General features: G+C 40.9%; 1 protein-coding gene across 1 annotated transcript in view; it reads right to left on the minus strand.

The window, feature by feature from the left end:
• Positions 1-4,038: 4,038 nt before the first annotated feature.
• The window catches only part of LOC148317974 (ATP-binding cassette sub-family D member 3-like), a 78,531-nt gene continuing 64,626 nt past the window's right edge, over positions 4,039-17,943 (minus strand). The window contains exons 14-20 of the mRNA XM_088283563.1: positions 17,717-17,794; positions 17,336-17,401; positions 17,160-17,249; positions 14,346-14,465; positions 12,659-12,763; positions 8,292-8,348; positions 4,039-6,145 (exon numbers count right to left, since the gene is read on the minus strand). Coding sequence (XP_088139689.1) covers positions 6,068-6,145; positions 8,292-8,348; positions 12,659-12,763; positions 14,346-14,465; positions 17,160-17,249; positions 17,336-17,401; positions 17,717-17,794 — 594 coding nt within the window. The 3' untranslated portion in view covers positions 4,039-6,067. The remainder of the gene's footprint in view (positions 6,146-8,291; positions 8,349-12,658; positions 12,764-14,345; positions 14,466-17,159; positions 17,250-17,335; positions 17,402-17,716; positions 17,795-17,943) is intronic.

Genomic DNA, 17,943 nt, shown 5'->3' on the forward strand with positions numbered 1-17,943 from the left:
TGTGCCCAAAACCGCGGTGATAACCCCGTTCGGTCTTTTTGAATTCTTGCGCATGCCTTTTGGACTGAAGGGGGCAGCACAGACTTTTCAAAGATTGATGGACTCTGTGTTGCGCAACCTCGACTTTGTGTTTGTTTATCTTGACGATATTCTGGTGGCCAGTCCTTCACCAGAGGAACATCTGTCGCACTTAACAGAGGTTTTCAAGCGTCTTGATTCGCATGGTCTGATCGTTAACCCAGCGAAATGTCAATTTGGTCTGGCTGAGATTGATTTCTTAGGCCACCGGATTTCAGCACAGGGCGCGGTCCCCTTGCCCGCCAAGGTGAAGGCAGTGGTGGATTTCCCCCGCCCGGCCTCAATTAAGGCGCTGCAGGAGTTTTTGGGCATGGTTAATTTTTATAACCGGTTTCTCCCGCGTGCGGCCCACCTCCTGCATCCTCTTTACAATGCCTTGAAAAATAAGAAAGCTAATGATACTGTCGAGTGGTCTGCACGGCGGGAACAGGCTTTTCAACAAACTAAGGACGCCCTGGCGAGTGCGACTCTCCTGGTCCACCCGATTGCGACTGCGCAAGTTGCCTTAACTACAGATGCTTCTGATATAGCTGTTGGGGCAGTGGTTGAGCAGCTCGTGGCAAATGTGTGGCAGCCTCTTGCGTTTTTCAGTCGTAAGCTGCGGGATAACGAACGCAAGTATAGTGTTTTCGACCGAGAGTTGTTGGCTTTGTACCTTGCGACGCGCCACTTTCGCTTCCTTCTTGAAGGACGCCGTTTCACGGCTTACGTGGATCATAAGCCACTTACGTTTGCGATGTCAAAGGTTACTGAACCATGGTCGGCCCGTCAGCAGCGGCACTTGGCGGCCGTTTCAGAGTTTACGACGGACGTTCGGCACGTGGCCGGTAAGTGTAACCCTGTGGCTGATTGTTTATCGCGCGCGATCGTGTGTCCAGTCCAGCTCGGGGTTGATTTTTCGGAAATGGCTGCCGACCAGTCCGTTGATCCTGACATCCGCAACCTCAAGGCAGTGAGTACGGCTCTTACGCTTGAGGAGGTGGTGTTGCGGGGCGGTCGCACTGCTCTCCTCTGCGATGTGTCCACGGGCCGCCCTCGTCCTGTAGTTCCGTTGGAATGGCGTCGCCGGATTTTTGATTCGATCCACTCCCTGTCACACCCTGGCGTCCGTGCATCGGTCAAGCTGGTTGGGGCAAAGTTTGTCTGGCCCGGGCTTCGTAAGGACGTCAGGATGTGGGCAGCGGCCTGTGTAGCATGTCAGCGTGCCAAAGTCCACCGACACACCAGGTCGAGCCTTGAACCTTTTCCGATTCCGGCCAGGAGGTTCGACCATGTGCATGTGGACTTGGTAGGTCCCCTTCCCCCTTCGCAAGGTTTTACTCACCTACTCACTATGGTGGACCGGACGACTAGGTGGCCAGAGGCGGTTCCTCTGTCCTCCACGACCTCGGTGGATATAGCCCGTGCGTTTCTGTCGTCCTGGGTCGCGCGTTTCGGCACGCCGTCCGATATCACCTCGGACAGGGGCCCCCAGTTTGTATCTGAGCTCTGGTCAGCCTTGGCAGTATCGTTGGGGGTGCGCGTGCACCGCACTACTGCCTACCATCCGCAGGCTAACGGTTTGTGCGAACGTTTTCACCGGTCACTTAAAGCTGCGCTGCGAGCTGCGTTATCGGACGGTAACTGGGTCGACCGTCTGCCATGGATTTTGCTCGGCTTACGTTCAGCGCCGAAGGAGGATCTTAACGCCGCTCCTGCTGAGTTGGTGCTCGGTCAGCCGCTTCGCGTACCTGGTGAATTTCTGCCAGACGGTTTGGACGCTCCGCCCTTTTCCTTTTTGTCGGGGGGGCCCCTGAGCCCTGCACCGGTTCACCACTGTGTTCCCAAGGTATTCGTGCCGTCCGCGCTTATGTCAGCCCGTTTTGTTTTTGTGCGCCACGATGCCCACCGCTCGCCCTTGCAGCCACCGTATGACGGCCCGTTTAGGGTGCTGGAGCGCGGCGATAAGAGTTTTGTGCTTGATATGGGTGGGCGAAGGGAGTGCGTCTCGGTAGATAGGCTAAAACCAGCTCATTTGGTTGCAGGCGATGTGCTGTTGCCGGCCCACGTCCCTCGCCGCGGTCGCCCTCCAAAGTCCACGGCCTCACTTCCGCGCGACGACGTTGTGTGTCGTGCTCCCGCTCCTGTCTCGCCTGACCCCCCTGCCCACCGGGTTTCAACTGCACCACTAAAGGATGGCCTGCGTAGTCGTTGTGGCAGGCCGGTGAAGCCCCCGGTGAGGTTTTCGTTCTGAGCGACCTTCTGGGTGTTCGGGGGGGGGGCTGTGTGGCGGACATTAGGACCATGCCTCTCACCCAGCAGGCATCCCGTTTGGGGGCGTATTCATTTTAATGTTTGTTGGCGCGAATTTGTGCCTGTGCGTTATTCTGTTGTTGGCAGTCTTGGAATAAAGACGTGTTCACAGTCAGTCGTGTGTGCTCATTTCAACTGCCACAAGGAAACCGGAGTACCCGGAGGAAACCCACGCAGGCACGGGGAGAACATGCAAACTCCACACAGGATGGCCGGAGCCGGGATCGAACCCACGACTGCTGCTGTCTCTCACTATGAGGCCATCGTGGTAACCAGTCGGTCCACCGTGCCGCCACATTACAATTAAAAACATAAATGAATAATTATTGTATTAAAAAGGTTTGACCACAATTGGTCCCTTGTTTTTACAAAACCCACCAACCAAACTCCAGTTGTTTAAAATTTTACCTCGGTAAAAAATGTGTGAAAGGTTTTACGATATGTCGTGTGTATTTATTTAGACCCTCAAAATTACCTTTGTTTTCTTGGAAGACATTGCCAAGGCAACAGCTTACCATAAAAAGTCACAAACTTCGTGCTTCAACACAATGAAAGCCTTAACACACGTCCCACCAATGACAAGGCAGAGCTGGAAAACCTGCTCGGAAAAAAAACATCCAGGATTAGGACATGTACTTCCTTTAGCCAGTAGGTGGTGCTCCCACTATGATGAACAAAGAGGTACATAGATGTCTTCTGGGGGTGGCACGTGTCATTGGTAGAGTGGTCGTTCCCCAACTCAGAGGTTGGGGGTTCGATCCCGACCATTCTGACTATGTATTGAACAAGATTTTCTTGTTAATCTTAGCATATTGCTCCAAGAGACTTACCTCCAAATGTTAAAAGGTCTTGGTGAAACGTGCAACCGAGGATGCTTCATTAAAATTTTGTAGGGGCGCTGATGAGCCATTGATAAAAAAAAAAAAATCAAAATCACACAAGCTAATGAAATATGGATGCTTCATCAATTTTCATACATGACATATCTTAAGCATATGGATGGGAGTTAACCCCCTTTTTTTAACTTTCTATAGCTTTTATGTATTTACATCAAAGAGAAAGCATTGAAAAAAACAATGGGGCTGAAATATCAAACAGGATGTTCAATGTGTCAAAGTTCAAAATGGCAAAATACAAGAATTTTAAAACATTGCAGTTGGGAAATACATAATTACATGCTAACAAACCAACGTAGTTATAATGTCTATTTTATGTTCCAATGACTCCCATAATAATTCACAATTTATATTAGATTGTAAACTCATGTTTTATATTGCAATTCCTATGATCATGATCCAAATCCTTTCACGGGGAACTGAATAATGGGTAAAAAAATCGCTTGGATTTAGAGCGTTAACGCCTCTCAAACACCGGGTGGCGCTAAATACTTTAATGATTTTCCTTCCATTCATGTCGCGGGAGCACACACTGAGTGAAGGCGAAAGCTATGCGCATTTCTGCATTTGCAGATGTTGTATCAACAACATCTTTAGCACTACTTTTATCTATTTTGAGGTTTAGTTCTTTAATAAACATCAGTTCATGTTTTATTTTATAAAATGTTATCAACAATTTTCTTCACTTGTGTATTTTACTCAGTGGTCTGGAATATTGTTTATATTTGGTATTTGCCACTTTATAGCCCGAAATAAAAACAGTGATGAATGGTCTCATTGTGTGCATTGTTTATTTAAATTATATTGTATACAGAGACTCATGGGGAGACAATCTTGTGGACCTATGGGCGAATTGTAGATACATTTCATAACCTACCACATTACCTGTATTAACAACCGCCACCCAAAAACATCAGAATTATATAACTGAATTGTTGTAAAATGTAAGAGAAGTCAAAATCAGCTGAAAAATGGGAGTCTGATCTAAATTATCTACATTACAGAGGTTCTGATTGTAAATGGAAAAAAATTGAAAACTGTCATGAGCAACTGTCAGTTTGTAAGCAGTCTAGTGAAGCGATTACAGTACACTACAAAGAGTACTGACTACAATAAACAACACACTGACCTGATCGTCTGATATATACTTATCTGACCCTTGCTTTGGCATACAATCTGACTCAGGATTTGATTGGCCAGCATGGACGCACATCTAGTCAATCAAAAGGTTATAAAGAAATCAAACAGCCATTCACCTTCAAATAATTTAGATTAAGAAAAAACAAACACGCCAAGAGACATTCTTGGCCATTCACAGCAACATGCCGAAAGAGTTTTGAAGGATTGTATTACGATTACTGGCATTATTTTAAATACATAAGGGACAGAATGTTGATTAATAAAGTTAGCAGGTTCATATTTACTGAATATTTTAAACATTGATGAAACAAGAAGCATTTATCAAATGAAACTAGAAGCACTGGTCACAAGAATGACTGGGATTGTCGGCCTGACGTTTACTGATTTATTATATTATTCTCACATGCTAAATTTATAATACTTAGTTTAAATGTGTGAACTTTATTGAAATTCTCAGTAGTGAGAACAGATTTGCACACATAGCATTTCCATGAGCTGCCCTCACATTCACAGCACTTCATGGACAAATACGACGAAGCACATTCTCCACATTGGCTGTAGAGAGGCAAACATACCAAATTGGGCACTGGAGGACTCACACAGACGCTATTGCAAAAAACACATTCCGAAAGACATAACAATTGGAGATCGCAGCACACGCACATACACACTTGGACATACACAGACACATACATACACCTGCACATTCACATGCACATACACACATACCTGCATACACATGCACACCGACAAGATTACAGAGGAATGCCAGCGGGGAAAGAGACGGAGAGACTGCCCGCCGGAGAAGGCCAACCTTGGCGTGGCAGTCTTGGGTACCAGACGGGAATCAATTATCCAGATGATGACTAACCTGGGGAGGACCTTCCCTTGGACGTGGACCCGTGCCGTGGGAGGGAGCGAGAACGACCGATTCAACCTACATTACCCATGACATAAAAAAACTCCTATAAAAACTGAAGCTGAGCTGAAAGATGGCACGCATTTTTCGACTGTGCTCGCCCGAGTGCAGTTTCTCGTGAGATTAAGAAAAAGATGCCCAGATATCTGTCTTTGTACTATTTCCTGAACTCCAGAAATTGAAGAAACTAAATATTGGAACTCTAATCAGTTGTTGAGTCTTTATTTGACCCTTTTCTTCTTGAGTACAAAAAAACAAACACACATTGGAGTAAATTTGGCTTTTAAAGGTTGATTTACTAACTACTTCTCATTTCCACGGTGACTCAACTGAAACAGTTTACTAACAAATCCTCCTCCTCTGAAATACAGACAATATAAATCAGAATCAGAATGGCCTTTATTGTCATTGTACTCTGTGTGCAACGAGATTAGTCTAGGACACTGCTAATCTGATGATTCTTTATGGCAGCTGTGGTTAGTAGGCTTCATGAGATTATTATGTAGAGATGCCAACATTTCCGATTTATTTCATTTTTTTGACGTGAGCAAAACATCCAAATTCGCAATACAGATATTTTTCCTAAAATCACATAAACAAATCAACAATTACAGGTCCCAAGAAATTAAAAAAAAAATTACCACACCATTATCACATATTGTAGCCCAGTTATAGGCACTATTTTCTGTGCAAATTTTGGACTAGATTAGTAGACAAGTGCACTTTAGTGAGGAGTCACCAGTCAAGAGCCATACTCCACAGTTTCTTCTGTGATGGGTTTGAACTCGTAGTTCCCTCTGCCATCCATGTGCAGGTAATACTTGACAAAAAAAAAAAAAAAGTTGTTTAAGCAAAAATATATTTTTTACCACACAATTATGCTTTAGAAATATTTAAAGGGCTTTCACACCTGATTCTTATTTAATTTTAAAAAATGTATTTTCGTTCACAGACCCAGAACACCCCACCTCGATTTTTCTTTTCACTCTACCTATTGTTACAGTTCATAACAACTTGCACCGACACTGTTGAACTCTATTTTGTCACACCAGACGACTCTGGCACTGTTATACAAGTTCAATTCAGGTCAATAAGATCATTTCAAAGGAGGCATATCATGCTATTTTAATTGAGGTAAAGCAGCAAAATGGACCATTTTTCACTAACAAGCTCAGTTTTTGTTTGATATGGACAAGTGAAATTCTATTCATTTTGGAGAAATTAGAAAATAAGTGACGACTCAAAAAACGGCAATTTTTAATGAGGAATATGCCTACGCCCCGCCTGCGCTCTCTCCATGATTCGATCAGAGTCATTGAAGGGACCGATTACAAACTCTCCATTGGAAATTATTGCACTTTTATTGCTTATAACGTCCAAAAACTGTGAGAAATTGGCACCAAAATTCATGTGGACATCGCAACCTATGACCACTTGGATTAACCTCGCCGTGGCTGATTTATATGAGAATGAGGAACTGTGGAAGTGAGCAGAGCTACATTGATGTATGCTGGGAGGGCACTAGCACACTGCTTCTTTGCTGATCACGGTGAGGATGCACGGCATAAAGCATCAGTCGGGATCTTTACAGCGACCAAAGTGGGAATGAGTAGACGCGCACATTTATTTGGATGAGGATTGGCCCCAGTTTTTCTAACCCAGAAGTGAGACGCCTGGTTCACTAAAACCCTGTTTCTCCCGATGTGCTGACGCACCCCTTTCATGACTTCGTCCTAAATCTGGTTTCTGCACACCACCTATGAAACAGTTATGAACAGTTAACATCAGTAGACAGACGAGTGCCACTTTTCCATTAGTCCCAAACAGCCCCACACCAGTCCGAGCTCACTGTCGTTTATTTGTTCACCCCTCTGAGTCAACAACTTGTCGTCTTCATTCCGCGAGTGTCCAAAGCAGGTCGCCAGCTACCCAAAGGCGCCATTCTGGAGATGGAAGCCTCAACCGTCGGGCGGGAGAAAAATAAAAAAAATAAAAATAAAAGGGATTTTAGCATGACATGGCTCCTTTAATCGTAAACTTTTTGGCAGTTCTCCATTGATAATTACCTTGTCAGGGTCTTCCCCACATTATCCCCCATAACCCTGCCTTTTCTTTGAAAGTTGAGTACAAAAATCCCTTGTATGACTCGTGCCATTTTTGACTAGTTAAACAAGAAGGGACAGTTTTTTTTTTCCAATGTATATCAAGGCCCACACAGGGGCCATTTGGCCGAGCAGTAAGGGGCGTGTCCGGGATAAGCCAATTTTTTGTTGTGTGAAAACAAATATGACCCACAAGGAAGGTCAGAAAAGGCATGAAAATTAGGTAATCACTGCCACACAGGGATTTGTTTTGTAAGATTTCTTGACAAGACTCAGCCAATCGGGGAGGGAGGTAAACTTGTGACTGGAAAATTTCCACCCTTGCACAGTCCATGCCTCAATCTCTCTCCCCAATCCACCAACTCAGTGTCCTGGATTTTATTTTAAAAAATGTTGTTTTGATTTTGTGGTTTTTTTGCTTGTTTTTTTGTATTCTGAGCTGTACGAAATTATTGTTGCCAAATTTACCGTTGTGTTTTTGTGTAATGACAATAAAAGGAAGGTGATTACCTGATTTACATGCCTTTACAGACCCCCCTTCTGGGTCTTACCTACTACTTTTACAAAACAAAAGCTCGGCTTATCCCGGACAAACCCCTTCCTTCTGAGCCAAATGGCCCCTCAGTGAGCCTAAATGTAGAAATGCCAAATGGGCCTTCTAGTGTTAAATGATGTAAAATGTATTTTTATCATATTTGAATAATACATACAGAATGTATTAATTCTCGAAATTGTATATAATGTACTGATGAATTTATTTTGTTTACTCTAATGTACAAAGTACATCACTTAGTTGGAGTTGTTTTTTTAATGGTCCATAAAAAAATTCAAGTTATGTTCAATTTATTTCATATCAATTCTTACCTCATGATGCTTCCAAAGGGACTTTCTGTGAGACACTGTGAACAACGTAATTCCAACCTACAAAAGAGAGACAAAATAACAATAGTTACAAATTCAAATAAGTAAAAGCTTTTAAAGTGAAAGTTTGAGGTCAGCTTGACCCAACGTATTTTGAGTAATAAATCTATTTTAAGAATGCTCATGTTAGTTTTTTTAACGCAAACGTCTTAGATTCATAGTTGAACCCATAGCAAAACCCTAACAACGAAAATGCTTTTGTTTGTCAATCGCTGGTATTCTTCAGTAATTATGTCACACGACGAACCACAAGCAGCCAGTCGCCATTGTAATGCATTGCTTATTGTCCATTGAGTTGCTCAACTGACATTGTTTTTGCGTTTTTCAGCGAAATGCCTCGGCGCTGTGTAATTGTGTAGAAGTGTAAAAGTGTATTCTCGCAAAAAACAAAACTGAAATCTCTGTTAACATAATACAAAGCAAGAAACAACGATCTTCTCAGTAATATCCAACGGTTGTTTATTAACAGGAAGTGTAACGAACTCACAATGTTCATTATTTGACTTCTTGCGTGCATTTGTTTTCGGTTGTTAAAATCTCGTTCGTGATATACTTTATTTTGAAGTTATAATTTGTATGCTATATGCTTTTAATTTGGTGCGCTTCCGGTACGTTCAGGAAGTGTAGATTAACAAATCATAGCATTACGCTATTTAAGGGGGCGTATCCAGAGGAAACGGGTGAAAGGAAAGGAAAGGAAAGGAAAAGAAAAGGAAAAGGTTAACGATCTTGACATTGCTGATCAAGAAATTGGCTTACGCAATCTAACGGAATCTTTTTAAGGCTGCAAGCACCTGCCTGGAATGGGGACAAGGTATTTAATTGCTTTGTTTCATCGTTATTTCATTTGCCGTGATTTACCCCTGTACAGGTGTTTCATGTCATAATTAACTGCTGTCACTCTGACAATAGCATTTTTTGTATATTTTGTAGTACCGCAGGTATTTTGTTGTAACTTTATTTTCTCACGTACGGCTAAAGTAGTTACATGGATTTGATTGCATGCCGTTAAGAGCTCTCATTTGTTTATTTTTGTTTGTTTTACACCGTAGCTCTTACGGTGTTTCCACATTGGAATCAAGGCTACGAAAGGAATAAAAATCTTTTGTGGAACATCAGTACGCTTCACCGTTGTCTGGCTGGGTTCGCTACAGGAAGGGTATATATACTGTGTTTTCATGACCATATGGCGCACCTAAAAGTCTCCAAATTTTCTCCCAAAGGGAGAATGTGTATAAAAGAATATAAACATATAGATGTCTTCGGGTCACGACTCTTTATGTACATGTGCTGGATTTTTAGCAGAATGTGCAGGGGAGTTATTAAGTATTTTGTCCATTGTGGCAAAGGAAATATTAAACAAAAACTTTGAAGCCCCGCCCCCGTCATTAAGTATTTCGGAAACTAAAAATATTTGTCCCAGTGTTTGTCCCAGGTCTTATGACGGTACAGTCGAAATTGTAAAACAATCGGATGAACTCTCTGGGATTAGGGTGCAAAGGAATGACGCAACTAAATGTGCAAAAATGGCCCAAAGTTGGACATTGAAAAATTCACAACTCACTTCTTGATCATTTTAGACTATTGCTGTCAAAGAATTTATTTGTACTTTTCGTAGTACTAGATGTGCCTGCTAATTTTCGGAGACGTAGGTCAAATGGGCCGGGATTTTCTCTGATGTTTCACACTCTAGTTCCGTGTATATTTGCTACAACAGTCACCAGTTGTGAAACCACCTTCTTTTAAGTAGGCCGTGCTGTTCTTGTGGCATTTACTGACCTCCTAAATACTTTTAGGACTTTTTGAATGCCTTTTCAAATCTTGCTGAAAGCAGGTTTGTTGTCCAGATAAAACATTGGGAGAGGACTTTTTAAGCCTTATTGATTCTTTTTGTGCAGTATGTGACTAGCCCGACACGTGAACAAGGACATACTTTAGACCTAGTTCTCACTTATAGTTTACCGATGTCAAACTTAAATGTATTGGACAATGTTACTTCCGATCACTGGACTGTTTTCTTCTGTTAAATGCAATGGATTTTCAACCCTCTCACGGTTGGTCTGTGTCATCCTGCCATGATAGACTGGATTCGGTGGCTCCATTAAAAACTGTGCAGTCAAAAGCTAAACTTGAGCCTTGGTTTAATGACAGAACGTGCACAGCTAAACAGGAGTGCCGCAAAGCCAAATGCAGCAAGCGGAAAAAAGTCAAGCTGGGGGTCTCTTATCAGACCTGGAAGACTGCTGGCGTAACTACCAGATCACAGTTAAAGAGGCCAAAAGACAATATTTAATAATTGTCACAACCCATGTGTACTATTTAAACCTGTTGGGTCTGTACTTAAACCTCTTCCGCCTATTTGCTCAGACTCATCCTCTGAAATGTACAATAGATTCCTGCACTTTTTCATTGACAAGTTTTCTACTGCTGATTCTTGTTTCAAACGCCACAGATGATCCCTCTGGCCATGTCCTGTGTTCACCAGTGTTAAATCATTTTTAAACAGTGAAGGATTGTATTACGATTGCTGGCATTATTTTAAACACTTACGGGACAGAAGGTCAATTATTTAATTTAGCAGGTTCATATTTACTGAATATGTTAAACATTGATTCAACAAAAAGCATTTATCAAATGAAAGTAGAAGGACTGTGCATAGATAGGATTGACTGGGATTGTAGTCATGGTGTGATTCATTATATTATTCTCATATGCTAAATTCATATTAATTAATTTAAATGTAAGACCTCAAACTTGCACACATAATATTTTCATGACCCACACTCACATTCAGAACAAACAGATTCAGTCTGCTCAGGTCAAACTGATGACAAACCAGATAGCACTTCATGGACAAATACGATAAAACACATTCTCCACATAGGCCATAGAAGATACAAACATATCAAGTTGGGCTGGGGAGGACGTCACAGTGACGCTATCAAGAACACCAAAAAACATAATTTGATCTGGGAAAACATACACCACACAATTTGTACACTGACAAGATTACAGGGGAATCTGAGCAGGAGAGACGGAGAGACTGCCGCCTGCCTGAGGAGGTCATCCTTGGATGTGGAGCGTGGATCGGGCCGAGGGGAAGGGGCAAGGACGACCGATTCAACCTACATGACCCTTGACATAGAAAACCTCCTATAAAATGTGAGGCTGGGCTGAGATCAGCGCGCCATTTTTCGATTGTGCTTGTCTGAGTACAGTCTCTCATGAGATAAAGAAAAAGCCGCCCAGATATCTGTCTTTGTACTATTTCCTGAACTCCAGAAATCGAAGAAACTAAAATATCACAACTCTAATCAGCTGTTGTTGAGTCTTCATTTGACCCTTTTCTTCTTGAGTACAAAAAACGAACACGCATTGGAGTAAGTTTGGCTTTTAAGGTTCATTTACTAAATATTTCTCATTTTCTCGGTGACTCAACTCCAATAACAGTTTCCTTGAAATTTTTAGAGGATTTGGTTTGCCAGACTCAGTCATCTGGCTCCCCTTTTGACTCTGTTCCGCCGCAATTCTTTAAGGAGGTTCTTAAGGAGGCTTTTAAAACAAATTTTTACTATTTATCTTTTCACCCAACATGAGACTTGGTTTTTGGTTTTACTGTTTTTGTGCTTTTTAATATTATAAATTTGTTTTATTGTTTGTTGTTGTACGACTTGCTTTTGCTCTTTGTACAGCACTTTGTATACAGCGGTGGTCGTCTTAATGTGCTTTATAAATACAGTTATCACTACATTCTGCTTGGCTTGCTAGTACCCGTAAGTACCTCCGCAGTCTCACTGGCCAAAAGGACCCAATAAGACTCATTGTTCAATTTGACAGGATTGCTTATCGCTGGTGTCCTCCAACAGCTTCCGGGATTGCTGCCATGACAAGCACCCATCAATTTATGGCCACCTCAATAATGGAGGCACAGAACATGGCCCACTTGGACTCATGTTCTCTGCCTCCCCTTGGAGCATAGTCAAAGCTCTGCTGGAGGTGGGAGTAAAAGTAAAAGTCCAGAGTAAAAGTAAAATATGATTTTGAGGGGCTAGTTTCAGGGTGTATGCAATATTTGAGTGTTTTATCCTCTAGAAATTATGGTAATTATGTTTTTCTGCGTTACTCATTAGATTGCATGCAAGTTAAAAATAAGTTGTTATGTTCTCCATTTTGGTCAGAGTTTCAACATTAAATGTTTTAAAGAAGAAGCCCACTTTTTATATGTACTGGCTGTTGAGTGAGTTGTCCATATTTACATAATATTTATGAGTACCCTTTCAATAGAAGTTTGCAATAGAAAGACATCATACCATTCTGCAATGGCTGTAGATATAGTCTTCCACGTCAACACTCACGGCACTGGTGCACTCATCCAGAATAGCAAATTGGGGTTTGTGGTAGAACAGTCGGGCCATCTACAAAGACAATACAAAAAAAAAAAAAAAAAAAAATCAACACAACGCTCAATTACACTGATTTGATCTAGAGAGGGTTTTGAACAAAACATAACCATTTCTGGAAGATATTTTAAATTGCATGCATATCATTAATCAATTAAGTCTAAAAAAAAAAAGCTCTTGACACTATAGATCATACTATATTTCTAAATGAATGAGATATGGCATAAGAGGACTAGCATATGAATGGATGGAAAGTTATTTAGTAAATAATCAATATCAGTATGTGAAGTTCAACAACGCTAAATCCAATCATCTACAGATTACTCATGGGGTTCCTCCAAGGTCTGTGTTAGGACCCAAATTATTTACGTTGTATATAAATGAAATTTGTTGTGTCTCAAAAAACAACAAAAAGTGTCTTATTTGCCGACGACATTAACATTCTACTGCTCCGGAGAAAATTTTAAAAAGCTTCTGACTATTGTGGAAAATGAATTGCTCATATTAAAGAAATCGTTTGACATAAATTATCACTCAATTTAAACAAAACAAAGTTAATTGTTTTTGGCACTAGACCAACCAAACACCCAGTCAAAATTAAGGTAAATTCAACTGAAATAGAAAGCGTGTTTGAAAATAAATATAATTAGGCAACAAAATATAATGAACCAACAAATCAATCCATCCATCCAGCCATCTTCTGTACCACTTCTCCGCAGTAGGGTCGCGGGGAGTGCTGGAGCCTACCCCAGTTATCTTCGGGCAGTAGGCGGGGGACACCCTGAACTGGTTGCCATCCAATTGCAGAGCACACAGAGACGAACAACCATCCATGCTCACACTCATACCTAGGGGCAATTTAGAGTGTTCAATCGGCCTGCCATGCGTGTTTTTGGAATGTGGGAGGAAACCGGAGTACCCGGAAAAAACCCACGCAAGCACGGGGAGAACATGCAAACTCCACACAGGATGGCCGGAGCCGGGATTGAACCCACGCCCGATGCTGTCTCTCACTGTGAGGCCATCATGCTAAACATTCGTCCACCGTGCCGCCCACCAACAAATCCACCATTTATTAAATTAAATAAAACCATCTAGGTGATTACAGGGTCCCAAACTGCAAGTCAGAGGTGTGCAGTTCATTTTTCCAATTTTTCATTCTTAAATATTAATTTTATTAATTTTTTTTAAACAGTAAATTTGGGTTCTTATGGGTTAAATAAGATGCCATTCTGTCGCGCTGATATGTTCTTGTAGTACAATGTACAACAAGAAATACTCAGATTACCTTATTGTGTTTGTTGTTGCAATTGGGTTAGTCCCTTCAGTCTTGTTTCTACCAAGTAATGAATTTACATTTTTTGCTTGTTTTCTTAAATCCAATCTCAAGCTATTCAAGAAGTTTGACTTGACAAGTAGGGGGTTCTGTAGCAGCTCTCTACGACTGAAAAGTTCCACAGGAATCATTAGTTTAAAAAAAGTCTTTACTGTTATTAAATTGCTTTGTCCCATACAAATAACTGAACCAAATGTAAATGTAAAAACCGGACAGATTACAGCGACAATTGTAAACACAGCAGAGAATACGAATACTTACAGCCATCCTCTGTTTTTCTCCTCCGCTCAAAACATCCATCCAGTCCTGTACTGAGTCCCAACTGCCCTCCCTGATTAAGATGTGGCCCAGCTGAACATTGTCCAAGTACTCCTTCAATACCTGCAGTAATGTGTAACAAAAGTAATGCAATTACAGACACCATTCCTGAAAACAACTCGAATTTCCATTAAAAAAATATTTTACATTAAAGTATCAGTGACAGGGATGTGCATCAAGGCAGGCAGGTAAGGCAGATGCTCTGTGTTTGTTTCCTTGCATGTGAAAAGTTAAAAAAAGAAACTAATGATTACATTAAATTATTCTGTAACACGTTATAATAAGTACACACTAATACGCATTAGCTAAGCATTTGTAAACACTGAAGCAATTGTTTATAAAGCATTATTCTGACATGAATAATCATTTGCATATAGTTTGTAAATACAACAACAAATGTTTTACTCATCATAAATAAGCATATTAGAAAAGCATTGGTACTTGGTGAGTTTAATAATTTATAATGCATGTTTTTTATGCAACTAATCACTAGTATGTAGTTAATAAACTGTTCTAAATGGTTTACTCATTATTAATAAGCTCATCCATAACATGCGTCATGATTGCATTTTAACACTTTAGAATTGGCAGATTCAACATGACTAGATTATGTATTGCATCATTAACCAATCAGTTCTTTAAATAGTTTGTCAGTCATTTGCGTATATATTTGCTTTCCAAAATAAACTTGTAAACTGCTAACTATTCCAGAAGGACTGATTGGTAAATTATAAAATACATAATCTAGTCCTGATAAATCTGCCTGTTATAAAGTATGAAAATATAATCATGAAGCATGTTATGAATGAGCTCATGCTTGTAAAAGCATGACATCCGTATTTACAAATACTTAGCTAATGCTTATTAGTGTTACTGTTTTTTGAGTAATTTCTTTCAATAAATCTCACCACCAATCTCCCATATGTGTTGATTTCTTGCAAAACTGTGGGCAGTGAGGTATTTATCCACCTCGAAACATGACTATTTTTTAAAAAACATTTTAAATCTAAACTATATATTCACCACATCAATCACCAGCTTTGAAGGTACTTTATTTGAAGTTGGCAGGGGTGTTTCCTTGCTGTGCATTGTCATTTACCGTCCTCTCAAATACAACAAGGAGTTTCTGATTGACTTTTTTTCAAATCTTAATGCCCAAATCATCCTGATATATAAGCACATCCTGTTTATGGGGGATTTTAATATTCACATATGCTGTCCTAAAAAAAACATTGGCAAAGGACTTGTTAAGACTCATAGATTCTTTCAATTTTAGTGCAGTTTGTGTCTGGCCCCACTTACAAACAAGGAAATACTTTAGATCTTATCCTTGCTTTTGGTCAATCGGTTTCAAAATTGAAAGTATATGAACAATGTGATTTCTGATCATATGACTCTGCTCTTTGGTGCAGTGTTTTCCTCTGCTGCTGTTCAACCTACTACAAGTGACTGCAACCGTCGGATTTTTAACCCCATCACTGCTAGTCCGGTGCCTCTGATCAGCTATGTTCCTTTGTCAAACAAAGGAACTGAGTCATTGGTTCCACTCATCATGCCGTGATATTTAGGATTCTGTGGCTCCATTGAAAATTGTGAGGCCAAAAGTAAGACCGGAACCATGATTATTAAGAGAACTCGTGCAGCTAAACAAGAACGCCGCAAAGCTGAACGCTGGTAAAAAAAAAAAAAAAGACTGGGCTGCAAGTCTCAAATCCTAAAAGATTGCAGGCAATGGTACCAAAGCAAAGTGAAACAGTCAAAAGGGAACGTCTGTCAAGTCTTATTTAGGGAAATTGACACAATCCACATCCTCTATTTAAAACTATTGACTATCGCTTATAACTCCATTCCTCCTCACTTATTCAAGGAGGTTCTCTCGAGTATTGGTAGATTGGTTTTGGCAATTATTAATTGCAGTCTGTCTTCTGGTGTAGTCCCCCAACATTTTAAACATGCTGTTGTGCAACTCCTGCTTTAGAAACCAGGCCTTGACCAAAGTGTACTGTCAAATCGCCCCATTTCCTGGCTACCTTTTATTTTAAAATAAATCTGGAAAAAGTGGTGCACACGTAATCAAAATCTTTCTTGGATAAACATAATGAATGGAGGTTTCCCGGTCAGGTTTCAATAAAATACAATACAAGATGATGTATAGCACAGAGTCAGCCATGCAATGGGTTTTTAATGATATCCTCTAGGCAAATGACACTAGAGACTATGTCTTGTTTTGTTGAATCAAACTACAGCATTCGATACGGTGGTTTAGATCCTATTTGCCCGCCAGGACTTTTTGTGCTCGCCTAGGTTGCGCTGAGTCCCGCTCTGCCCCTCTGTCATATGGTGTTCCACAGGGTTCTATTTTATTTCCTACCCCTAAGTTCCATACTATGAAAATATGGAATTTCCTTCCACTGCTATGCGGATGACAGTCAGATCTTTGTCCCACTGAAAATTCAGGTGACGCCGTACTTACAGCATTGTCTGTCTGATTAACCAAAGACGGAGAAGAGAAATTGTGGTCAGAACGAATAGGAGGATGTCATATCCTAATCATTTTCCTAGTGGCCATCAGAACAATTGGCCATAGCGCTACATTTCTTTCCCCATTTTTTTCCCTTTATCTCATGCCCAAACGGTCACGGCCCACCATCAGGAAGCCCCACCTCCTCATAGGCCAGCCTGCCCCTAGCCCATTTGCATGAGCTTAACCAATATAGTACGGTTTGGCTTTTAAGGTTAAAGTGGACTTTGTCCCACCTGATCAGATATTCCTTTCCTCTTTTGTTCTTCAATGGTGTCAGGATATATCACTTGGTCCCTGAGAGAACCAAGGGTCATATAGGGCCTCTGGGGGAAAAACGGTGTTGATGAAGACGTTTTTCTTTTGACTTCTTTGTCAGTACTGGCACTGTATCCAAGTTTGTATATGTTACCTGTGGAACGTAAAAGAGCTTCCCTCTCTCTGGTTTAGTCAGTTGTCCCCCAAACAGAGGCCAAAGCTATAAAACAGACACAGTTATTTCAAAGGTCAAATAGTGCCAAAGTATAAATATACATATATTATTTGAAAATATTTAAATGCAGTTAAATCCATAAGGACATGTATTCGAGAATGTATGTCATATATTTAAATTCAATCCCATACCCTCAATCCCATACCCCCGCGAATAGCGGCGGTCGACTATACACTAACGATACCTTTGACCTGTTCCATCACTCTGACCTGTTTTCCACACCTAAGTCTGTGAGATAGCATGCTACACGAAATTAAACAGCAGATGAAAATTGTGTAGAAAAACAACAAAAAAACTTACTTCGCCAAGGACTCTGAACAGCGAGCTCTTGCCACAACCGTTTGGTCCACACACAAGAACATTGGTGCCAGAACTCACCTTGAGCGGCCAAGAAAATTAAGCACCATATGTTATAATACTGAACACAATTGTCACAGAACTTTTAGTTTTAGTTAGTAATTCAATTCTGCTTCTAGTATTTAAAGAACAAACTGAGAAGGAGACATGTATCATTGCGTTTGTGTTTA

The sequence above is a fragment of the Idiotropiscis lumnitzeri genome, chromosome 19 (genome assembly GCF_059441095.1).
Source record: "Idiotropiscis lumnitzeri isolate Australia: NSW breed Sydney's pygmy pipehorse chromosome 19, RoL_Ilum_1.0, whole genome shotgun sequence".
NCBI classification, from domain to species: Eukaryota; Metazoa; Chordata; class Actinopteri; order Syngnathiformes; family Syngnathidae; genus Idiotropiscis; species Idiotropiscis lumnitzeri.